The 26,864-nt window shown below is 40.1% G+C and overlaps 1 protein-coding gene, 1 non-coding gene and 1 pseudogene across 2 annotated transcripts; 1 reads left to right on the top strand and 2 right to left on the bottom strand.

Annotated features, from left to right (window-relative positions):
* Positions 1-1,497: 1,497 nt before the first annotated feature.
* LOC128629620 (kelch-like protein 10) lies at positions 1,498-5,707 on the bottom strand. Its single transcript, XM_053678368.1, has one exon. The coding sequence runs from the start codon at positions 4,747-4,749 to the stop codon at positions 2,902-2,904; it is 1,848 nt and encodes a 615-aa protein (XP_053534343.1). The 5' UTR covers positions 4,750-5,707; the 3' UTR covers positions 1,498-2,901.
* Positions 5,708-6,138: 431 nt separating this feature from the next.
* On the top strand, positions 6,139-8,969 carry LOC128629604 (succinate receptor 1-like; annotated as a pseudogene).
* A 12,787-nt stretch (positions 8,970-21,756) lies between these two features.
* trnav-aac (transfer RNA valine (anticodon AAC)) lies at positions 21,757-21,829 on the bottom strand. The gene has a single exon. It is a non-coding gene; the product is annotated as a tRNA-Val (tRNA).
* Positions 21,830-26,864: the final 5,035 nt, after the last annotated feature.

The following is a 26,864-nucleotide window of genomic DNA, read 5'->3' as shown; positions in this document are numbered from 1 at the left end:
GAAGCATTTGGTGTTAAAGGATCGGTCTGATCAGGTGGAGGAGATGGTTAACTACCTGAACAATCAGATCAGGCAAGTTGTTCCTAAATATCACAGTTTTCATGCTGACCTCACAGTTTTTAAGTTAGACTTTGTTCCAGACTGTTATAGCTCATTTAAAAGCAATTAATCACACTACTTTTTGAGAAACAGGATATTTTATGAGCACCAACATGTTTTCATTTCACAAAAAACTTGCTTTATAAATGTCTCAGATTTGGCATCATGCATCTCTGAGATTACAACAGTCAGTAGAATATCAATAACATTCTATTTCATGATAAAACATTAATTCACATCAGTTTCATTTCTATAAATTACTTCTAACAAGTGATTTATAGAAATGAAACTGATGTGAATTAATGTTTTATTATTAGACATTGCTAGAAAGCAGCTTTACAGAAATCCAGAGAGAGCAAGAGTGCGAGGGGGCGCGCGAAGAAGAGAGAGTGAGAGAACCCTTGGAGAGAGAGAGAGAGAGAGAGAGAGAGAATCCTAGGTGAGACAGAGACACACACACACACAGAGAGAGAGAGAGAGAGAGAGAGAGAGAGAGAGAGAATCCTAGGTGAGGGAGAGAGTGAGAAAGAGAGATAGAGAATCCTAGGTGAGACAGAGAGAGAGAGAGAGAGAACCCTAGGTGAGGGAGAGAAAACCCTTCGAGACGAGAGATGTCTCTCTCTCTCTCGTCTCTCTCTCTCTCCCCCCCAGCCCGGTTATGTCTTGATGTCCCGGTCAGCGAGGACATGTTTGAGGACAGGGAAAGTCCCTCCGCAGTTCGTTCTCCAGAGAGCAGTTTTACAGATTTTGTTCAGTACGAGGAGACGGAGTCTGATGACCATGCCCCTCTCCAGTCCGATCCTAAACTCCAGCCTGGTTCTCTGGATGCTCCTGTGATGCAGCACTGCCTTGGGCACTTCCAGCACTTTCTGTGCAGACTGCTGGAGCTCTACATCGCCCCGGGTCACACGGGGCGCGGGGCTAACCATGGGGAGGCGGAGTTAACAGAGAGACCTTTGAACATCTGTGTATTTGAACAGAAGGAGTGTGTATCTACGTTAACGGCTGCCAAAATGATTTTATTTAACCAGCGCATATTCAACAGAACATACTCTCACATTTGCATATTATTGTTTAATTGAAAGTTTTCTGATTATTATTCTGGATTTACTTAGTTTTTTAAATTTATATTACTGATTTATTTATTATTTGCTGTTTGTTTTTACTAATCACAGTGTATAATTACTTATAGATGAATATTAACATCACCATCAACAATAATAATTAATATTAATATGATTATTAATGACGTGTGTGTGTGGTGATGGTGATGTCAGACAGCAGCAGTGTGACTCCGCCTCCTCGGTGGCTCGAGTCTCTGATGAACATGTTTCTCTGAGCTGGACTTCAACATCCGCGCCGTCGCTGTCTCCCTCCTCATGGACCTGGTGGGTCTGATGCAGTCCGTCGCCACTGGTGACAGAAGAACAGGTGGGCGTGGACGACTCCACCCAGCCGATGAACCCGAGCCAGGGTTGTGTTGCCGTAGTGATCAGGCCACCGCTCACACAGGGGATGTTAAAGTACATCGCTGACAAAACTATCTTCTTCAAGGTGAAACGTTAATCTCGCTTCATTTCTTTCATCCCTCTCTCACGCTTTTCTCCTTCCTCTCTTTCTTTTTTTCTTTATCTGTCTCTCTTCCTCTTCTTTTCCACGGTTTCTCCTGCTTTTTAGCAATTGTGTCCTACCTTTTTTTATTCCTCTACTATGATTTCTTTCTCTTTCGTATTTATTATTTTTATTGTTCCTTTTTTGCTCTTTCTTTCTCTCCAATATTTTTTACGTTTCTTTTCACGTTTTTGTTTCAAACTTTTTCTGTCAATCCCTCATGTAGTATGTTTGTCTTTCACTTTTTTCCCTCTTGCTTTCTGCATTTTATTCTTTCTGTTTAATCTTCATTCATCTCTCATTCTCTATCATCTCTCTCTCTCACACACACGCATATTCTCTCTCTCCCATCCTCTCACACACACACACACACATTTTCTCTCTATCAGTCTCTCTCTCCCATCCTCTCTCACCCTCTTCTCTGTCTCTCCTTTTCCTTTACTCTTTGTCATTATTTTATGTCCTTTTTTCCTAATCCATGTTTTTTTTCTTGTTTGATTGTAGTGTAATTGAACCTGGTGTGTTTATAGTATTATCCGAGAGTCTATTGCTGTGGATCTGCTGGTATTAATGCTGCACTCCGTTGTACTCGAGCTCTGAAAGTACAGAACCAGTTTTCCGGCGTTCCGATCTAAAGGCGTTCTGGCTCAGAAATACTGGTGGATACTCTGACAAGGTCATATTTGAGTTTGATAAACATATTAATAAGACTTACATGAATTATTCCTGTGATGCACAGAGAGAAATAATGTATAATCGTCATCCCCTGTCTTCAACTTTGTTCGTAAATATGATCCGTTACAGTGATTTTATCAAATTAGTGAATTTGGGCTAAAATCAGCAGAATTACGTCACAAACCTAAATTATGACACAAAAGCTACATGTCAACAAAGTTGAGTTTCATCACGTAGAAAATAACGTGAAGGGAATTCTGTTTAGCGTTGACCACATGAGCACCGCCATGTCATTGTGATCTCAGGTATGTGTACGTGTGTGTGTGAGAGCTCTCAGGACTGTTCTATCGCACGTCTCCATGAGGGACGTTGTGGTTTTACGAGTTTCAGTACAACGGCTTGCAGCATAAGAGAGTAAGCAAAAGGCAAATTCAGTAGTTTGACTGCTTCAGAGTGGTTAATTTGATTCTTGAGAACAAAAGGATGCTGATGAAGGGAGAGGTTTATTTGTACGTCTCAGACGTTGGCAGGAGGTGTGAGGTAGCCTCTGGTGCTCCGTGAGCTCTGAGGGACTCTGTAGGGATCGTCTCGGGGAGCAGCGTACTCTGCCATGTTGGGTAAACCAGACAGCACACAGCAGCTCAGAGCATGGCAAGAAATCCCCATGTTTTCAATTGCATGCCATTCAGAAGTCTGCTCATCATAACACTCCACTTCATCTATGATGGTAGTGCTGTTCTCTCCTCCAACAACGAACAGGAGATCGTCCAGCACCTCAATGCTGAAGTGGCTGCGTTGGTTGTTCATGGCTGGACCTGGTGTCCACACGTTGGTCTGAGGATTATACACCTCTACATCGCTTAGGTGATTAACACCATCATTTCCCCCGACAGCGTAAACCCATCCTCCATACGCGACCACGCCCAGTCCACACCTTCTGATCATCATGGGGGTGATGAGGGTCCACACTCTCGTCTGAGGACTGTAATACTCCCCCGTGAACAAACACCCGAAAATGTCATACCCTCCACATATGTACACTTTGCCATTCAGTACTGTAGCGCTAGAGCTGCTCCTTCGTCCGTGCATTGGCGCAATCATGCACCACCGATCATTCTCAGGTTCATATCGCTCTACCGTATTCAGATGTTCGAAGCCATTAAATCCTCCCATTGCATAGATACGACTGTCCAGCACACACACGCTCACGTCACACCGGCAATAGTGCATGGAGTGCACCTGAGCCCAGATTCTGGTGATGGGGTCAAACCTTCTCACACTGCAGAGGAAATCCTCACTGTCGATTCCTCCGATGCAGTACACGAAGCCGTTTAGATACACCGTCCCGTGATGGGCAGACGGTGGACTCTCATCGGAGTACGTGACGCATACCCAGCGTGCCGCTCGCGTATCATACGCTTTTATGGCATTGGTGCGATTCCTTTGGTACCAGCCACCGATGGCCAGCAGAACAGCGCTGGGCAGGCGGAGTCTCGTGAGATCAGAGCTGAGAGAAAGGCTTGGGTTGAGGTCATCAATGCCCATCAGAATGCTGGTGACGATCGGCTTACATGTCATGTCGTCCATCACTAAAACGTTGTTGCTCACATTGTTCATTAGGTAATAGTGCGTCAGTAGCCCCAGACGCACCTTGGGCAGTAACACTCCTATGTGTGCTTTCCGTTTCCATGGCGCATGTTTGATCCACTGTAAGACGGCTTCAAACACCACGCTCTCCTGTTTCACGTTCAGTTCATCCTTCTCGATGATCTCGCTCAACTGCACGACCGTCAGGTCCAGGAAGTCCACAGAGAGGCGCACCATCTCCTCAAAGTTGTGCAAGATAAACCGGAAGGCCTGCTGCTTCAACTTCTCGCAGAAGTAGGAGTGAGCAAAACGCCAGAGGTTAATGCAGTTCTCAGGACACAGCTGAGCCTTCAGGAACGCGCAGCACTCGTTCACCAGGCTGCTCACCAACAGATAATCAGCAGCGATCAGCAGCTTACACACGTTTTTCTCTGTGATGTTAACACGTCTTATATACGCGTACTCCACGACCAGCTCCATTATCTCGGTGGAAACGTTAGGGATGCTGTACCTGAGCTTATCAGGAGGGTACCAGCCTTTGGTAAAGAGAACCATGAAGTATGGGCTGCAGCTGCACAGGATGTTCTTGTGCACGTGGAACTCGGCGCCATCCACCATGATGACTACATCACAGAGCTTCTTCTCTAACCGCAGCTCATTGATGATGTTGCAAGACATCCCGTCCACCTTCCTCTGCATTCCCTTCTCTTCTTCCTGTTTACTTATTTTCTGTCCAGTTTTTATGCAAGTCAGAGCTACTGAATGTACAACTTTCATCTGAATGTGGATTGTGCTGATGCAGATCAGCTTTTCATCTCGCAATGTTCTGATTCCAAGGTTCCAATTCTAATTCTGTAACCACTGATATATACAGGATGCAGTGAACCTGACAGAAACCTGCAGTTCAGGATCAGTCTCTGTGAAATGCTTTAAAAACAGCTATAAATCCTGCGCATGTCCAAAATGCACACGTCCAGCATAAAGAACCGTTTATTTTCCTGGAAAAAACCCACCTCCCAGGGTGAATTTCCCAAATGGAATTAATTCTACATTAAAATGATTAAATATTGATGATGATGAAATAGTTAATAATGGCTGTATATTTATTTATTTGTTTGTTTGTTTAATAGCTTTATAGATGGAGAGAGATGTATGTTTATACTGAAACATTACATTTCCAGCGTTTTGTTGAGGAAAGTAATAAAAGTATTACTTGTCCACTTTAAGTAACCTTTTAAAACATTTAGCTGTTTTACACCAGAAATAAATTCTGCACTGATGAACACTGCTATAAATTTTGATGCCATGACATTTTAAATGAAATGCTAATAAATGTTCTTTACTTAGTGTGGCCTACATATGTTTTATTACAGATATCATTTTATTACAAAAAGTGTCACAGGATATTGTACCTCATTACACTACACACTCTAAATAACACTTTTCTTCCTGCTACAGAGAGAATTAAGGATGAAGATTTCTAACAAGTTAGATGAATAAATATTTGATCCAAAGAGAGGTGTAGAAAGGAACTATTTCTCACTGTTCTCTAAGAATCATGACCACATGTCTTGAAATTATTTATTGCTATGGATTAAATTTAGATTATTTCCAGGGTAGAGCAGTTTCCCAGGAGGTTAAACCAGTGTTTATTAGAAATTTAGGTTCTTCTTTTCCAGTTCAATAGTTTAATCTGTTTAACTGGCTACACTTTGATTCATGACTATTATTTTTGTATATGCCCTAATAAATATGCTGATCTCATGCGATTGTGTCCCGTCTCTTCACCTCTAAATTACACATTTTTTACACACACACACACACACACACACACACACACACACACACACACACACCAGCCCAGATCCCTGAGAGAGAGAATGAAAAAGAACACAGCTTGTTCATATAAGAAAACAAAAATAAGCAACAGGTGTGCTATGTTAATTGTCCATTCCACCACAGTCCCTCTGCAGACTTCCGCTAAACCAACTCCCCACCTGCTACAATAATTAACAATATAACAAACTTGACATACCTGGAATTCCTGAGCTAATGGGAAATAAAACTGTACAACCTATTTATCCCAAACACTTGTTGTGACTCATTGTGAATTTTCATGACCTTCTGTTGATTTCAAATTTTAAATTAAAAAAACCTCAGAAAAAAATGGTCAGACTTTTCGACCGCACGGTATATGTTTATGTAGGACATTTAGACAAGTGTAAATTTTTAATCTTAACGCCTGTAAACTTAGTAAGTTCACAGCAACTCTTTCAACACTGTCAAATACAACATTAATTCTAAATTGTGCAGTTTTGTTAATAAATGAAAATTTATGAATCAAAACAGGGTTGAAAGCTTAAAGAGAATTAAAGCTACACACCTGAGGTTATCTAAATAATTTGCTTCATACGAACTCTATTTTTTATTATTTTGGAGACCATAATTTCAGAGCAGATCAAATTAAAACAAAGCATCTAAGGGAGTTCAAGAAATGTGGAAGCACATGTGACACTACTGACTGAAGTTTATGCTTCACTTGGGTCTATAGAATATATGTGTGCGTATATACACAGTAGACTGAATGGGCATGCGTTTTTATGTTGTGTCTCAGCTGGCATGGATTTAAATGCTGGTTAAATTTAAACCTAGTGTGCAACTGCATAAACCACTTCTAAATCTGAACTTTAATAGGGAAAATCTTATCCCTTGGGTAATACATGACCATTATTGGACCAAAATGGATTTGAAAATCACATTGCGTAGATTCTGTACATAACTCCTTTTGCACCATTCCACACACATTAGCACAGAGCATTTATTTATGCCCACAAAAATAGCATCCGAGCTCAAGAGTGAATTCTTTTAATCCGCCCAACAAAAAAGCATCATGCTAGTGTTATCCAACAAATTACACCTGCAATAACATGAAAATAGAGCTCTTTATGTACAGTAATTATATATACACTAGTTTTTATGGCTGCTGGACAACTGTTCCAGTGTCATCGCCCCATTATTAGAAAGATATTACCTCTCGCCAATGTATGGTCTGGAATTTACTATTGGCTTCATCAGAAACCTAGTGCTGGTCCTAGGCTATATCTTTTGCCTCCCTGCTTGGAAGTCCACAAACTTGTACCTGTTTAACCTGTCTGTGTCTCTTCTCATCTACCTGTGTACTTTACCTGAGCTGTCCTATAACTACGCTTACAACCAGAAGAAACTCAATACTTCACTATGAATGGTTAATCGCTATATCCTCCATGTGAACTTGTACTCTAGCATCCTTTTCATGATGTGGGTAAGTGTGGACCGGTTCTTGTTGCCATGTCACCCCCAGCGAGAACACATCCTGTTGACACTCAAGGCCTCATTGTGCATCACTATACTGAACTGGATCTGGGTAAATGCTCAAATTGCTCCCCTCATAGACTTCATTATCCAGGACTTGGAGGACAATGGCTGGACAGTGTGTTGTGATTTTGCAAGCCTTGGAGTGGCCAGAGTTATTCTGATTTACAGCATAGTGCTCAACATAACTGGATATGTGATGCCCCTGGTGGGTTTGTTTCTATCATCACACCACATGGTTTCTGTTCTCATGAAAAGAGAGGAAATGCATACGACATCCTTCCAAAGGCCTGTAAGAATCGTGGGGCTGTGGCAATCATGTTTCTGGTGCTCTACACACCCATCCATATAATGAGGATTGTGCGTATTGCCTTTCGGCTTCCTGAATTGTCACCGTGCATCGTAGACTTCATCAATTTGGTTTTCGCAGTGACACGGCCAATTGCATAGGCTCAGTGTCATCAACTCAGTATTTTACTTCCTCATGACAGACAGCTTTAAAGAAGCACTGCAAGACACGTGGAGACATGCTAAAAGGATGCTAATGGCTGCACTACAGGCAAGTATGGCCTATCAAGCAAAGACAGCACTTATAACAATTGCCTTGCTTTTAAATCTTACTGTTGTGAATATTTATATATAACATAATAACAGATGGGTGACAAATTAAAGCAAAAACCAATATAAAGTGTCTTAGTAGAACATTGCCAAAAACATTTTCAGTACACCTTGGTGTAGATTTTAAAAGTCTCTAGAACTGTACTGAAGCATTATTCTTCCAAAAGAGATTTACTTCATTTGTTTTGTACCCCGCCTTGTGCACGATGCTTCCTGGGATAGGCTCCAGGTTCCCAGGGACCCTGAAAACGAGTAAGCGGTAGAAGATGGATGGATAGAACATGTGTAGTTACTACTAAACTATGAATAAAAATATGGAGTTTCTTCAATATGATAGTGTTTTCAATAGTTATTTATATTTTTTTTTCCTCCAGTGGAATCCTGTACAAGAAAGCGATAAAAATAATAAAATAAGCACTACTAGTTAATAAAAAACTGGAAGAACAAACATTAAAAAGTAGATTTCTAAAACAAATTTTGTGAAATGAAATAAAGCTGATGTATAGTAAAATTTGCAATTAACCCTGCAAGGAATTGACCTTGTTGAGCTTTGTGAAAGCTACGTGGCATTTCAAATAGTTTACCATTTTGTTCTGTCGTTGTTGTGTTTGCATTTCTAACTACAACTTTATTATCTACACACAAGGAACAAAATGGAAGCGCTTGTTTTTCAATGACCTCTAAACCACTTCATCCTTGCTGCCCTCTGTTTCTGTGATATTTGTGATGGAATTGGCATTAAAACAACTCATTCCAGTCAGACACCATTTGTAATTCTTGGTGTGTGCAAGCAGAAGCTTCATTCATGGTGTTTGAACAGGCAGAGTAACAAAGCAGTGCATTCAGGTCCTCAGAGGGTCTGTCCAGAACAAGACCACAGTAATAATCTGTTACATTTTCACTGGCCATGCACACAGTAAACAGGGACATCAACTATCTTAATGGGTCGGAATGGTTTAAACTCTGGTGCTCTAGAAAACATTATGTGGTTTATCCCAAATGTGTGGATATCTTCCACCATAGTTTGACACAATATGTATCAGGTCTAAAAGCTACCTTCTGGAGAAAAAGCTACATACCTGTATAGTGAAGACAATCTTGAGAATCAACATCACATCACCTTGCACTAGAATGATCAACAATACTGTCAGTATTGGCTCCATATGCAAATATTGAATATAAACAGTGAATTTTGGTTTGGTTGTGACTGATAAAACACTGCATGCTGAGGGGGAGTACCAAATATATATTTTTTATTTATTTTATATATATATATATATATATATATATATATATATATATATATATATATATATATATATATATATATATATATATCCTTTATGTGGATGCAAAAGTGTGACATAATGGTGTTGTGAGGAGAAACACACTGTATATGCTAATTTGAGGCTGTTCTGAGCATTCATGATTCCCAGGGGATTAGAAAATCCTGTGCCTATGGGCAGGAACCTACACACAGAATACCTCCCCATCCTGCCACTCATGAACCAATGTAGCCTTGACTGCCCCATTCCACAACTTGTATGACAAACCATATTTTCCTCTCCATACTTTTTTTAATGAGAATGAATAACTGGCTATATATAGCCACTGTTGGAAAGGGGTCAAATATGCACAATATGCTGGAAAAGAAAAGAATGTGCAGGACCTGTACAACAGTGGGCAGTTTAACTGCTCAGGACAAACAAGCGACTCATGAACAACTATCACAAAACAGAAAAACAGTCGTGGATCATCCAGGTAACCACACACACAGTATTAAGAATCAAGGGTATGTAAAATTTTAAACGGGATAATTTTGATAAATTCAGCTATTATCTTGTCTTGTGGACTATATGTTCTGTGAAATAGCTTATTCAGGACAGAACTAAATATAAAACATGGGATTTTTATGATCCGTCTTATTTTGTTAACATTATTACGTTTTAACAGATATTGCAAGGGGTATGTAAACTTTTGGGCACAATTGAATATATGTATATTTATTTTGGCTTAGTGGTTAGTACGTTTGCCTGGCACCTCTGGGGTTTTCTGCATAAAACCTATTTTCTATAGAAAACCTTGCATACACATGTTTACGCTGTTTATGATTCGTAGAAATCACAATTTTCTTGAAAATGTACGCAGGTAAATCAGCCTCTTCTCCCATCCCGTTAGTGACTACAAATATCCTTCAATGCAGATTACCTCAGGCATATTTTATTTAATTGTTGTCCCATTCGTTGTGTGAGGTGGTGTTGAAATGGCAGAGAAAAATAATAAAAAAATACTTCATTTTTGTATGTGACATGAAAGTAGTTGGAGTTGGACAAAAAGGTCCAATTAATGCTTCTGAACCTATACCTAAAAGGGGCCAGCAGGTAAAATACCAGTGACATTAAAAGAGCTTTTTAAAACCTGCACCCACACCAGCCCTTGCTGATTAAGATTGGACACACCTGCTCTAAGACCATCTGCAGAGACAAGGGACTGCATTGTCCTTCTGCAAATAAAATGGTATGATAATGTGGACTCCACACAATGCTAAAAGCACTGTTTATTGCACAGATAGATGACCGTGGCTTGTTGTCCTTAACCACATCGATTTTTCCACCAAAGGTATCAGTTACTTGATTAAAGAATGTAACACAGTCCCCTCCAAAACTATTGGAACTAATTCATTTGTTTGTGCTCTACACCAAAGACATTTGACACTGACTGTTCTGGGGTTTTTCTTCACAACTCTCACAATGTTTCTGCCATCAGCTGCTGCTGTTGTGTACAAGATGACTGAATAAGTCTGCATGATATCATCAAATGTGCTTAATTTTTGCATTTACTGTGGCATTACCAAAAGGAGGGAAACATTTATCTAAATTTAGTAAATCCAACTACGCCACCCTGGGGGAGAACCAGGGAAATATTCCTAAATAAAGGCATACAAGTTTTACCTAATGGGGCAAAGAACATGAGAGTACGAATATATAGAGACATGAGTACGAATATAAAAACTACATTTTATTATGACACTTAAGCATCGTTAAAACTAACATATAAATAGAAAATCGCTCTCCAATGAATCACAATAAGGATTTTAAAACGAAGCACTTCTTTAGGCCCAGGCTTGGCAGGAACAAGGCAGGCCAGCTACAGCTCAGGAGGTCATCCAAACCCACCTCAAGTCACACCAAAATCATCAAACACTACCTACACCTTAAGGAAGTGGTTGTGTTGGCACACTGAGCATGCTGTAAGGCACACACCACCAAATAAATGCAGCTAGCCTCTCCTGTCCCACCAAGACTCACCGGCTCCTGGAGAGATAGAAAACACCCGTTAACCCCAACTTACACAAACACTAAACAATAAACAAAGAAAGACAAATATTACAGACACTGGGGTGTGGTAGCGCTAACACCTCCACATGAAATGGAGGAAGTTAACAGCACCCAAGCAGAACCAGAATTATGGTAAACAATACAAAATGGAAAATATAGCCACTACAGCATGGAGACAATAATGCATAGCATACACCTCATCAATAGTAAGGTGGTTATATGGGAAAGCAAACCTGATAGAACAGGTTTGAACCTGGAAAACACAGATTTACCAATTATTGTCTCACACTACATGTGGTAACAGAACATAAACTAAACATACATCCTAAACTAAAGGTCAACAAAAATAGCAACAAAACAGACACTAGCACAACAAAAAAATAGAAAAAGAAAAGACTGGTGCAAAACAATAAGTAAAACAAAGAAAATAACGGTAAAGCAATACAATTGAGAAAATGACCGTAAAGCAAAACAATGAAGTAAACCAAAACAAGAAAGCGATCAAGCAAAACAGGAGCGGAGTCACATGTAGCGTATTCGGCTAGAGACTGGCCTTAGAAAAGATTTAGATGCTCAATTCACCACTCTCACCTGAACACAAAGATCAAAGTCAAACTAAATCTACCAAGTCCCAATGTGAAAAGGGAGAGGTGCACTTACCATTGGGCTGAACAAACACCAGACGCGAAGTGGTATGATTACTCACAGGTACCGCGGCTCGACATACATATCCGGTTCCGGTGACAGGGTACGCTGGCGTGTTTTGCTGCCGCTGTTGTTACCGTTTGATTTGTTTTTGTTTGTTATTTTAAGTCATATTTTTTTAAAATAACTGCGAGTTTTTTAAGTTATATTGTTTTTAGTGAAGTTATGATTGCGATGTGGTGGTGCCATATATTATATTTTGGACTGTAGTTTTTATTTCTGTGCTCCACCTGGAATAACCTGCAGCATGTAACTCTGAATCAACGCCTCGTTTCGGCTACGTGTGTGGATTGTTAGACTTTGTGCTCGCTGTGCACTACGGAGTTTCAATCGCTCTGGCCTTGCGAGTGTGCATTCAACGACCATGGCCCTAAGGTACACTTCACGGCAATTTAAAACAGATCTCTTATTGCTTAGCCAAAGACTCTTACAAACTCTGTCGAGATGCTGGATTGCTACATCCTAAGCGATATATCCATCGGGGTTTGAGGCGCAGTCTTGCTGTCTCATCCTCTCCTAACATCTATGTCCCCATCTGTCGACGTAAGGCCAACAAACTGCTCCATACTGGTGTTGATCACAGTAATTTAATATCGGTTCCCCGCGTGGAGATTAAACCACCATCGTCTCCGCTTCAGAGCCAAACTTATGCCGCATTATTCAATGTGCGGTCCGTGAATAACAAGGCGCTGCTTTTATCAGATTTTCTTACAGATAAAAAGCTGGACCTGTTGTTTTTAACCGTAACCTGGCATAAAGAAAATTATGTACTCCTGTTTATCCAGATCACTCCAGCGGGCTTTGGAGTATTAGATCTCCTGAGGCTATCTGGCAGAGGCGGGGGCATAATTGTGGTTTACAACCTGAACTTCAACACAAGCTCTATGTCTGTTCCCCAGTTTTCATCATTTGAATGCTTGGTCTTGAGTATTTCTGCTCCTATATCTACCATCATTGCTACAGTCTATAAACCACCTAAGGCTAAGGCACATGCAGCTTTTATGTCAGAGTTTGCTGACTTCCTGTCAATGTTGAGTATGAAGTTTTTTTTTTTTTGATCAAGGTTTCTTTATTAACATTTTTCAAATTAAACGTACAACACCAACCAAACAGACAGAACAACCCCCACCCGTGCCAGACACAGAACATACACATTACATATTATAAAGCCAGACCACCAGAGAAGAGAGCAAAAGAAACAAAATTATAGACAATGATCACATAACAATACTGTCAGCATCCATGTCTCTGACAAAGAACAGAAAAGGTTGCCAGATTCTGTAAAATTTCCCAATTGCCCCTTGACAGTGTACCTAATCTTTTCCAACTTAAGATGAGACATGACTTCCCTGACCCAGTGACCATACACTGGTGGAGCAGGATCCTTCCATCTAAACAATATTAATCTCCTGGCCAGGACAGTGCAGAAGGACATCATGCTGGTCTCGCACCATTTAAAAGGGTTAGGGTTAGGTTTTGGTAAGAATACAATGATCCCCCATCACAGTTCATTGCGTGGTTGAATAGGGGACCAAGGAAGGTGCACGGGCTGGCGCTTGTTAAGCATACATATTGTTCATGCAGCAGACCCCGGCTTGGCGTCTGCTGATTTAACAAATCTAATCGAGTCTAACCCGATTAGGTTTTATAGTTGGTGGGTCACGAGCTAGTTCTCAATGGGCTGTGGAGATGGTATTCAGTTGGAGGTGGTAATTAGTTGTCTGGGGCTAAGATGTTCGTTTGAGGCTTCGCTGCTGACATTTGGTTGTAACTCCACCTGAAGTTGGGCTTTTCTTCTTTTATTCACAGTTGGGTATAGAGTGAGGCTTTTCCTGATGATATTTGGCTGTAGTTCTACCCGAATTTGTGCTTTCTTCTTTATCTGTAGTTGAGTGTAGAAGTGGTTGGGGCCCAAGCTGTTTCTTCTGATTCAGGCTTTGATGATGGTGTTGGCCCTGACTTTATGATTTATTTATTTTATGCGGGTCCGTTTTCCTCTGTCTTATGATTTTAAGAATTGTTACATTTAATGCAAGAGGACTTTTAAATGTAAAAAAAAAAATTAAAAAGTGAAAGAAATGTGTAAAAGGGAAGATGTGATTGTATTACAAGAAACTAACTGGAGAGATGGGTATATAAGTGAAATAAGGAAAAGATGGAATGGGGAAATATTTTATAACAATGGCGATGATAATTTTGGCAGAGGAGTAGCAATTCTAATAAAAGATAGAGACATAAAATGTAAAATAGTGTATAAGGACACATTTGGGAAATGGATGGTGGTAGAGATAGAATATGAAGAGAGGAAAGTGGTGGTGGTCAATGTACATGCACCAACAGGGGAGCAGGAGAAGAGAGAGTATTTTAAGTATTTAAGGGATCAATCAAGTTATTATAATGTGGGATTTTAATACAGTGTTTAGTAAATTGGATATGGCTGAGGGAATGGTTTTTAAAAATGACAGGAAGAAAAGAGCTAAAATTACTGATGGACGAAAATAACATGATTGACACATGGAGAGAAAGGAATGAAAAGAAAAAAAAGAATATTCAAGGAGGCAGATAGTCAGGAATTTTATGTGCAAAACAAGAATAGACTTTGTTTTATGTACAAGGAACATAAAAGGTTTTATAGAAGGGATGAGGTATGAAGAAACAAGCCTAAGTGATCATAAGCCACTTTTTATGCAAATAGACTGGAGTACAGTGAAAAGAGGGCCAGGGGTATGGGTCTTAAACACAGCGCTTTTAAAGAATGAAGAATATGTTGAAAAGATAAAAGATATCATTGAAAACGAAAAAGAAAATGGAATGTATGTGGAAGATAAAAGAATATGGTGGGAAAATGTGAAGAATACAGTGAAAATTTACAATAAAATATTGCAGACAAATACAGAAAAGCAAAAAGAATAAGGAAAGAGAAACAAGGGAACGATGGGAAAAATAATTAAATGAGAAAGAAAAAGACATACAAAAATTAAATGTAATAGAGGAAGAACTGAAAGAAATCGAAGAAAATAAATATCAAGGTGGGAGGTAGCGAAGCATAGCATATGGGGGAAGGAGAAAAGTGCACAAAATTTTTTTTCGACCTGGAAAGGAGAAAAGGGAAAGCTGAAACAATAAAAGGAGAAAATGGAGAAGTAGTAGAAAAAATTAGGAAATTCTGAAAGAAATAAAAGCATATTATGAAAGCTATTTAATTCAGAGGGAGTAAAAGAAGAAAAAGCATCATTATTGATGCAAATAAAAACAAAAGTAGGAGAGGAAGATAAAAAAAAAGAATGTGATCAAGACATAAGAGAGGAAGAGACTGAAAAAGCTATAACCAAATTAAATAGAAAGAAAAGTCCAGGTATAGATTGTTTGGGGAGTGAGTTTTATATCGTTTTTAAGGATTTTATAACTAGCACCTTGAAAGAAGTATATGATGAGGTTTTTAAGAAAGGAGAGATGAGCCAAAGAATGGGAATGGGGTTGATCAAGTTGATATATAAAAGAAAAGGAGAAAGGGTAGACCTAAATAACTACAGACTGGTTACAATGCTCAACACTGATTTAAATATTTTAGCAAAAATTTTAGCCAACAGATTAAAAGAAGTAATGCCAAGCATAATTAAAACAAATCAAGTGTACCGGGTAAAAGGAAAAGACATAGCAGACACAACATTAAGCATACAAGATATGATCAGATACATGAAATTCAAAAACAAAGAAGGCTATGTAATTAGTTTAGATTTTGAAAAAGCTTTTGACAGGGTAGAACATGATTATTTATTTGGAATTTTAAAGAGTTTTGTTTTCGGAGAGAATTTTATTAAATGGATTAAAATTTTATATAGAGGTGCAATAACAAGAATAAAATGTAATGGGTTTTTAACACAGTGTTTTAAAATAAAAAGATCCATAAGACAAGGATGTCCACTATCAGCTCTTTTATATTCACTCATATCAGAACCACTAGGACTAGCCATAAAGCAAGAAGAAAAAATAAAAGGAATAGGTGTTGAAGGAAGTAGAGAAAAGGACAAAATATTTCAATATGCGTATGATACCACAGTGATAGTAAAAGAAATGGAGAGTGTTAAAGTCATGGAAATTGTACAGATGTTTTGTAAGGGCTCAAGAGGCAAGGTAAACGAAGAAAAAACAGTGTATATGAGATTTGAAGATGTGACCGATTTAACAAATACTTTTCCTTTAAAAGAAACAAGAAATAAAGATCTTAGGTGTTTTAATTGGGGAAAGCAGCGCTGCAGCACGCCTCGTCTTCAACCAGCCCAAGAGAACCCATGTCACACCCCTCTTCATCTCCCTCCACTGGCTTCCTGTAGCTGCCCGCATCAAATTCAAGGCATTGATGCTCACCTACAAGACCTTGTCAGGAACAGCACCCTCCTACCACAACTCTCTCCTGAAGGCCTACGTTCCCTCTCGCAATCTGATCGATTAGCGACCGAAGTTTAGCAGTTCCAACTCAGCGTGGCGCAAGGTCCCTTTCCAGAACCTTCACACTAACTGTTCCTCAGTGGTGGAATGAACTTCCAATCTCAAATCGGACCGTAGAATCTCTCACCATCTTCAAAAAACAGCTAAAGACCCACCTCTTCCATGAACACCTAACCAACTCATAATTTAAATAAAATAAATAAATAAATAAAAATAATTGCACTTACACCTTTACTCTGCACTTTGCTTCTTCTGAAATTCAGTTAACGGATCTTGTATGGTAGCACTACTTGTATAGTTCTCTGCTTGATATATCGCTTTGTTTGTATTTTTCTCATTTGTAAGTCGCTTTGGATAAAAGAGTCTACTAAGTGAATAAATGTAAATGTAATAAAACCATGTGGGAAGACATATTAGGAGGTATGAAAGATGACTGAATTTTTGGAAACTGAGGACTCTTAATTTAAAAGGGAAGGTTTTAATCTTAAATGTGTTGATGGTGTCTAAGTTATGGTATACCTTGTGTGTGTCATCTATGTTATGGTATACCTTGTGTGTGTCGTCAAGACCAGCAGTTTTCACATAACACCAAGACATACAAGGTGCATGTAATCATGTGGAAAGCATGATACCATGCCAATTCCTGCAGCTTTTAAAAGAGATGTTTCAGTATGATGGTCTTCATCAGACATGTTGATAAAAGACTCATCAGTCCTACGTGGGCTGATGATCTCAGGAAAGGTCATTCTATGGTTGATGTACACACCAGATTGGATGCACTTGTCACAACCTGAATAACCAGTATGTGATTTAATTCCCTTTATAAAAGCTCTAGCTGGAGCATCACACAGGATAGATGCGACTTTTAGGAAAAATTGCTTCCCATTTATGGCAAATCCCTTGCTTAACCCTTGCAGTTCACTGACTAGATCTTTCAAATTCATCAGTTTGTGATGTTGGCTTTGATTTACCACAGAACAGAGCAATGACAACTGGTTTCTTAGTATAACCCTGCAGTAACCCTATAATTGGCCAAAACTACAGAGACGAACTTTTAAACAGTGGTAAGACATCCATGTTCAGTTGAAGTTTGAATTCATACTTCTCTAGAACATAAGACCAGATTCTTTCCATGGTTTTGGACAAAGCTTTAAGAATACCAAAATAATGATATATGCCACCAGCAACATTTTGGATATTAGATGAAGTTATCTCCTCATCTTGCACTGCAGCACCAAGATCATTTTCTCCTAAATGACTTCCAAATGAAGTGAGCATTACATTGACTTTTTTACTGCTCTTTTTCTAACATTCCGTCTATCCATAATTTTGTAATGACCTGTCTGTTGCTGGTTCCAGTGTTGACTGTCGCACATTTAAAATCTGTATACCATGTTTATGTTTCTGTAAAGCTGCTTTGAGGCAACGTCTATTGTAAAAAGTGCTATACAAATAAAATGGAACTGAATTGAAGTTACAGTGTGGTTTTGTACAACCAAGAATGAGTCTGTCTCCTTTTCCCTTTCCTTATCGACAGAAGGAAAAACAACATACACATACAAATATAATATTTATACACATGCAAGACCATATAAGGCTGCTTCAGTAAACAGTTAAAATGAAATATGCAATTACCCATTATATTCTTGGTTTTAACTAGAGATGCACCGATGTATCGGCCGATACCGAAAGGCTATTTTTCATCTATCGCTAATTTAAAAACATTTGATAATCTGACAGCACAAGAACTCTAGAAATTACTCAGAAAGTATTGGAGTTTATGGCGCTTGATGATCAACCATGCTCTGTAGTGAAGGACATGGGATTTCAGCGACTGGTAAAACACCTTGAGTCTCGCTACACTTTACCGAGGCGGCGTTATTTCACATTCGTCTGCTTACCGGAGTTATACAACCGTATGACAGATCATATTCACGAGCTTCTTCATAACCACACCGCGATGAACTTCACCACAGATGTTTGGTCTTCAGATGTAAGCCTGACGAGTACGCTTAGTCTCACTGCTCAGTGGCTCCACTGTGACTTTAAACTTAAAGTCTTGCTTCATGCACAAGAACTTCCCGGTTCCCACACTTCATAAGAAGCACCTGCATCGCGTTGTAAATCGCGCTGCTCGCAGGTGAACTCTCGCGATACTCCTGGCCAGAACGGGAACTCACATTCCTGCTTCTTAAAGGGCCAGCGGAAAATTTTATCCCTAGATGAGAAGGACATCTGTGCATACTGCATGGACAATACACTTAATTAAGGGCTTTAATAGCCAGTTTCACAATTGGAAGGTTGTCTTCTTTTTCACCTGATTATTTATTTATATAAAAATATAAAGTATTTAGCATGTTTGTATTTAGTTACTTCTGTTTCTAAATAAATAAGCATTATGTAATCAAATCACAAGTCTGTTTTGATTTAATGGTCAGAAGCTATACTATTTGACGAATAACCTAAAATCACAAACATGATACTTGTCAATAAAATCATTTCATATATGCAATTTATTAGATCCTTAAAGTAAAAAGAAAGCTAAATAGTGAAAAATATAATTGTTGGATTTATGCGAATGGATGACAATAACTTGCTAATAGTCCATCAACTTAATCTTTCTAATTGGCATGTGCTCCAGTCAGTGTTGTTCATGGGGAATTTATTCTACAACTTTTACAGTTGTAGTGAACTTCTACCGTGAAAAAAACCCAATCCTTTAAAAAACAGTTAATGAAGCTGAGGCTCGAAGGCAGGTCGCTGGCATAGAAAGTCTGCTGTTACCGCTGCAAGTACCAGAAATCACTGACTGCAAAACTGTGTTTACAAGAAGAGTCACTGCAGTCATCAAAGTTGATGGGATAGAGTTCTGCTGCGCTAGCGGTGTGCATGAAAGGGCTCTTGCTTCATTTTGTGCTTATTTTGTCTTCAATTCAACATATCCATCTCATTTGAAGAACACTCTGATTTCTCTTCAGCAATATGTATTGAAACTTACTGTGGATGGTGACAAGCCTCTACCTACTCCAGTTACCAGAGTAATCAACCTCTTACAGTAATATCTGCCAAAAATGCCTCATCTATTCTGTTGTCCTAAATGCTCTCGGAGAACGATTGTCAAATTAATCCAGCACATTGGTCTCATTCATGCACATGAGGCAAATTTTTCAATAACTTGTGGTCTTAATGACTGTCAGGGGACCTTTTCAAAGTAGGAGTCCTTTAGATGTTTTTTACATGTGTTTACCAAAAGCATAAACACACTGTTTTACAACAGACTATGGCTGATGATCCTCAGCATTTGCGATGGTGCAATGACAATGGTGCTTTTTAAGTTTGCAATCCCCTCGGGTCTAAACGTAACAAGCAAAAACTGTGTGCAATCTACTATAAAATTGGAAATATGGGTACAAGGTATTGCTCTCAGTTAAAACATTCATTTAGCTTTACTTCCTTTTGTTATCATTATTATTCATACTGTGTGAAATGTCAGGATGAGTGGACTGTCCTCTCACCAGGTGAGGAGGTTGATTACCAGGCACTAGATATATACAATGTTGTTGACAAATTACTTATTAGCACTAGATATTCTTGCTGAAGACAAAACAGCCCCACTTTATATTGATTTTATTCCTCACCCTTTAATCTATCTTTCTTCTTATTCTTCTTCTCGTTATTGTTATTATTATTATTATTATTATTATTATTATTATTATTAGAGTAGTAGCCTAGTAGTATTCCTCTTAGCATAGGATTAGGAAGTGATTTCTAAAAACTGTCAATCACACCTTCATGCTAACTCTGTACATGATGTCAATGGTTCACTGCTACTCTCTTTCTCTCCGTAGATACTTACAGGGACCCTCGACTTTAAGTCTTTTTATTGCAAAAGCAACTGCTAAAATAATTATGTGCAGATGGAAAAAAAATTTATTAGGCTAAGCAAATGTTCTGAGTTCTTCTTCCTAGCAGTTTTTGTCATGTATATGTATTTCATCAGCGCTACTACGAGTTTCTTTTTTTTTTCCCCTGTAACACTAATATAACCTTATTCTGTTTAGTCAGAGTGCGTGAGCATTGGTGGTATGGTGGTGAGCATAGCTGCCTTCCAAGCAGTTGACCTGGGTTTGTTTCCCGGCCAATGCACGGATTGTAACTTGGAGCCTCTCGTGGTATTTCATGGTAGTTGGCAAAAAAGGAAGGAATCACCTACTTGACAATAAGTTGGTCAACAGAATGTGCTTCTCTGCAGTCCACCTACAACTCTTTCTGCTTCCCTCTTGAATTCTTAGTGCTCTCTTTGCTGTTTGTAAACACATCATTATCCAACAGGGCACGTTTGACCAATGAACAGGGGCGAAAATGTAAGAACATGCATCTGTCTTTTGTTAGCGACAAGCTAGCATGCAAACTGTGATGAGAGGTGTACATTTTCCGCGATCAGCCATCTATATAGTCAATGTTTTATATTTAATAAGCAAATATGTCTATATGCTGATTGGTCTTAAGCAGCGTTGTCCAATCTTCAGGTTTTCGTTCCAATCTAGCAGGAGCCACACCTGATTCCAATTGCTGGATCCGCCGATCTTGGCTTTAAATAGACTAAAGTGTGGCTTCTGCTTGGTTAGAATGACAACCTGCAACCACACTGGCCCATTCTGGATATGACAGGACAACCCTGATCTAAAGCAAATAACCACTGAGGTAAGTGCCACTTTGTGAGTTCTGACTCCCTCATGCCGACTCGATGTCACTCGACGAACGGGGAAGGAACTGGTAGATGAGAAGACTTCCCACGGTTGACGAATGGCAATTTCAAGTCGTGGGGTGCGTTTGCTTTGCGTTTTCCCGCTTGGAGGTGGGGAATTACAAGTTGCAACTTCGAGTCAAGCTCATCATTACTCTTGTCTTCTTGACGAAGGAAAGGGTCAGGCTTCCACATTCAGTGGAAAAGCAGAGACTGCCTGTGATTTTGCAAGCAGCTGATATCTGCCTTGCTACAAAAGCTCAATGGAAGTGAAACCGCTCCCAGCCTTTTTCGGGCGTAGACCTCTTGCTGATGGGTGAACTTGGCGACCACTACTTTACGGAAAATTTTCCAGTCACGCACGGAGCCTTACTGAGCTACGTAAGAGCCAGACTTCCACTTTCTTGGGAAATCCAGACACTCCTTTTCATTTTGTAAGCAAATGTTAACTGCTGTGCTACAAAAGCAGGAAATCTGCTCTGTCCAAGGTCTCGCTTTACGGCTGTTCCTAGAGGACCTGAACCTATGGTGATGACAACCGCTCAGTCATTAAAGCAAAGTTCAAAATCTCCAGCTTGTTTCTGCCCGGTCTTGAAACAGGGACCTTTTGCGTGTTAGGCAAACGTGATAACCACTACACTACAGAAACCACAAAAGGGTGACCCTTTGGATGTTGCCTATGGTCTTCTGATGAGAAGAGCACATCCTTAAACTTTTGTTCACCCGAGTTGAATTGTGGCATTGGTGGTATAGTGGTGAACATAGCTGCCTAGTTGACCCGGGTTCGATTCCCGGCCAATGCACAGATTGTAACTTGGAGCCTCTTGTGGTACTTCATAGTAGTTGGCACAAAAGGAAGGAAACAATAAATTGGTCAACAGAATGTGCTTTGCAAGCCTCCTCACAGAGTAAGGCCCCTGCATCAATTGCCAGGGTACCACCACTGGCTGCACAGTGTGCAGCTGGTCAGCAGTCAGTGCTGTGCACTGTGCAGTGTGCCCTCCACACAGACAGATGCCCCTGTATCCAGTTGCATCCAAGATATTAACTGCTGGAACTGCTCCCTCCAGCAAAAAATCTGCATGAAAACAGCAATGGAAGCCATGGGACTCTAGCCAGGATTACGACCTGTGAGACATCTTATGAACACAGTTTCCTTGTGGCTAGCCCACAGTACATTGACTCTAAGGACCGCTCACTTTTAGATTGCAGCATCACCTAGGACAGGATCGTCCAGTTCTCATTCATCACAGCGTAGGATGACATTGTGCCAGATGAGAGAGTCACTTTTCTAGCAACTTTGCATGTGTGATCTGAACTGAACACCTATCCAAAAGTGCCTTGTAGGACCTGAGTGAGAGCTGCCTCCTGCCGCTGATATTCTTGAAGAAGACACTCCACCACATAGTGTGCAGTCACGGACACCCCATACCACCCATCAGTGTCCTCATAACCCCCAAACGGTGCTGGTGTGTCATCCTTCCTCAGTGCCCCAGTGATGGTCCTCTGTCCATACAGCCCTGCTTCAGCATCCCTGGTGTTCTGCATGCTGAGCAGGTAGGCTAGGTGGGCTCTTTCGTACTTCAGGTGAAACATCTCAGACAGCTGGTTGGCCATATCATTTGGTGATGTTCCAGAGTGCCGCAGTTCATCTATCACTGGCAAGATGTTCGTAAAACGCTTTGCTAGCATGTCTAGCCACTGGGGTTTATCAGGGAACCAGTATTTTTTGCATGCTTTACAGCACAGACGAGAGGAAAGGATATAATATTGCCCGCTGGTACCAAGAACCACTCTGGGTCTTCCCACACCAGAGGAAACAACCTGAAGATGTGGACAGCTGTAAAGACAAGGCAGGATGTAATTGTTCCTGAGCCTTTCCATAATACTGTGCTCCGGTTTCCAGATGAACAATGGATGGAGCTGGAAGTATTTTGGTGATGGCAGGCCTGTGTTGGTTTCTATAAGCTCAGGCTGAGGAGGATAACGCCACAAGGAAACCATGTTCATAAGGTGTCTCACGGGTCGTGATCCTGGCCAGAGTCCCATGGCTTCCATCGCTGTTTTCATCCAGATTTTTTGCTGGAGGGAGCAGTTCCAGCAGTTAATATCTTGGATGCAACTGAATACAGGGGCGTCTGTCTGTGTGCAGGGCACTGGTGCATGTTCAGCAGGTACTGACTTCACAGCAGCTGTTGGAGGTGCTGTAGGTACTGACTGCGCAGCAGCTGTTGGAGGTGCTGTAGGTACTGACTGTGCAGCTAGTGGTGGTACTCTGGGAAGTGATGCAGGGGCTTTACTCTGTGAGGAAGTGCTAGGCACAGAAGGTGGTGGTATGTGAGGATGGCAGACCACATGTGGTGTTGGCTGTGGCAGAACTGCATGGAACAATAAGTTAATAAAATGAATAAAACATTCATGTAAATGACATGAATGAGATGTCTTTATCTGTCTTTTCTTTTGTTAGATCAGTTAGAACTTACATCAATAGAATATTTATTTAAAAATTCCATTAATGCAAGTTCAAATAATGTTCACCTATATGATTGAGTTGTACAGATTATTTAAAAAATTAAAATGATCACAAATTGATCCTAATTTGAAAGTCTACTCTTTAAAAACAGGTAAAGCTTTGAGTAGACAATACAAACATGTTAAACAGCAAGCATAAAATTCATGAAGTGCACTCACCCTCATCACTGGTATGTTCAACCTTTACCAATAGTTAGCATAACAAAAGAACACAAGTTTTAGAACAGGCAAGAACACTGCAAAACATTAAAAAAGGTGTGAAAAGAGTTATGAAGGATAAATCTGTGGGTAATAGGATACTCCTCCAAAACTGCTGTGGAAAATACCCTCTTGTTGTGAACAAGACTGGACACCAAGTGGCTGCAGGTGACTCTGAAATATACAATAGAATTTGTTTAGTATAACTCCAGTATGTGCAATTTAATATGCCATAAACAGGTTGAACTAGATAATTCTGGACATAACAGACATGACATTAATGCAGCCTCTTGGTTCACTTACTCTGCTGTGTAGGACTTTTGGGTGGCGACAGACTCAGCATCATCTTCTCCAGTTCCTCATCTTCCTCCATTACTGTGAAATGAAACAAATATATCAGTAGACTGTAAGAATCAATATAAACAAATATAAATGTGGTTTACTCACCTGGATAATAAGAGGAAAGGCGTGAAGTGGATGTTGCAGAGGGAGTTGATGGTGAGGGTGAAGGTGTAGCAGAAGGGGCTGTGGTCACCTGTTTTTTCTGCTTTAAAAGATATTGCTGCATGCGGTACATTTTACTTCCAGGAACACAGCTCTTCCCCATTATAAAGGCAGCATACCCATCAGCCCTGGTATTCCAGATCTTCCTCCAGGTGTCTTGTACTTGTGCCCCAAATCCAACAACATTGTCATCATCTGACAAAACTGGCACTGGGTCTGGTCTCTCTGAAAGATATCGCGGGAGAGCCTCAATTTCCTTAAAGCATCTTGAATATTCAAGAAAGGAAAGGAGGCTCTCCTTGCAATGACCATCTGGGTTGAACTGCCCAGCCTGTTCTTCCTCATCAACCTTACTGGACAAGTACAAAGTGTAGCCAATATCATTCTCCACTATCCACCGGAAGGACCTCCCTTTGTACTTCCCAAACTGAAGGATGTATTCTCCTAACACTTCTTGCTTGTCTGAAACATCCCCTACCCTCTGTAAAACAATAGAATGGGCATTGTTCCTGACCACATCTTCTCTTTGAGGTGTTGACATGTCTTGCAAAGAAGGATTGTCTTTAATGCTTCTTGCCTCTTCAGATGAGCCCCGAAGTAAATCACCTGAGGGGCCTCTCCTGAAGGACACGTTGATTCTCCCAGGGATTTTTTTTTTTCTTCATGCTGATAGCCTGAATAGTACCCATAGACACGAACAATTGACATAAATAAATATATAAAAGCATTTACATATGCTAATGTTTTGTAAAGTAAAATTATGGTAACTGATTCTTTTTAAATGACTTCACAGGTTTCATGTTAGATTAAAAGATCAATGACCCAACATTTAATTAAACAACTATTGAAAAGATACACATCTACTCTAATATATTCTAACCTAATCTAACGTAACTGTGTGATATGCTCACTTGTTACCAAAAGACTTTATTTTACTGTGTGTTTGACTACTGAACAAACAACAGACACTGAACAGTAGACAATAGAAATTTCACTCGGCATACAATCGTATAATGATATTCCTGAATTGACCCTACATATATAGTTTAAACCATTCAAATGATATTCATAATATACCGATGTTTCTTTTGAGTAAATAAGTAATTTTGTCATTTGTAAGTCGCTTTGGATAAAAGCGTCTGCTAAATGAATGAATGTAAATGTAAGTGTACAGTTCACTTTACCTGCCCCCTAATTGTGCTTTTTTTCTCAGGTAAAACGATGAATGTTAATTCGACGTCTGGAAGAAAAAAAAAGACCTAAACAAAAAGAGATGAAAGCCGAAAAAATAAAGCCGATAAAGTATAGTTTATTCGCGAGATAAAAATATAGTCATCTGTAGTGATAAAAACCAAGCCTCGGAACAGCGCCATGGATTCAACATGTGGCCAAAAGTATATTGCGAATGAGAGAATGAACAGGGAAAGTTAAGCATAACTATTTTCGGCTCCCGCGTGAAAGCTCCCTGATTCGAGACTGGGCAGAAACAAGCCGGACGTTTTGAACGTTGCTTTAATAACTGACCAGTCGTCATCACGGTAGGATCAGGTCCTCTAGGAACAGCCTGAAAGCGAGACCTCGGACAGGGCAGATTTCCTGCTTTTGTGCTTTTGTAGCAAAGCAGTTAACATTTGCTTACCAAATGAAAGGGAGTCTCTGCTTTTCCCAAGAAAGTGGAAGCCTGGCTCTTTCGCTGCTCAACAAGACTCTGTGCGTGACTGGAAAATTTTCCGTAAAGTACTGGTCGCCGAGTTCACCTATCAGCAAGAGGTCTGCGCCCGAAAGAGGCTGGGAGCGGTTTCCCTTCCATTGAGCTTTTGTAGCAAGGCAGATAACAGCTGCTTGCAAAATCACAGGCAGTCTCTGCTTTTCCACTGAATGTGGAAGCCTGGCTCTTTCCTTCATCAAGAAGACAAGAGTAATGATGCGCTTGACTCGAGGTTGCAACTATGTAATTCCCCACCTCCAAGCGGGAAAACGCAAAGCAAACGCACCCTCAACCTGAAATTGCCATTCCTCAACCGTGGGAAGTCTTCTCATCTACCGGTTCCTTCCCTGTTCATCGAGTGACGTCGAGTCGGCATGACGGATTCAGAACTCACAAAGTGGCACTTACCTCAGTGGTTATTTGCTTTAGATCAGGGTCGTCCAGTCTTATCCAGAATGGGCCAGTGTGGTTGCAGGTTGTCATTCTAACCAAGCAGTAGCCACACTTTAGTCTATTGAAAGCCAAGATCAGCGGAGCCAACAACTGGAATCAGGTGTGGCTCCTGCTAGATTCGAACGAAACGCTGAAGATTGGACAACGCTGCTTAAGACCAATCAGCATATAGACATATTTGCTTATTAAATATAAAACATTGACTATATAGATGGCTGATCGCGGAAAATGTACACCTCTCATCACAGTTTGCATGCTAGGTTGTCGCTAACAAGAGACAGACACGGAG

The sequence above is a fragment of the Ictalurus punctatus genome, unplaced genomic scaffold (genome assembly GCF_001660625.3).
Source record: "Ictalurus punctatus breed USDA103 unplaced genomic scaffold, Coco_2.0 Super-Scaffold_100, whole genome shotgun sequence".
Classification (NCBI taxonomy): domain Eukaryota; kingdom Metazoa; phylum Chordata; class Actinopteri; order Siluriformes; family Ictaluridae; genus Ictalurus; species Ictalurus punctatus.
The sequence above is the reverse complement of the archived record's forward strand: the minus strand, read 5'-3'. Positions and strand labels throughout refer to the sequence as shown.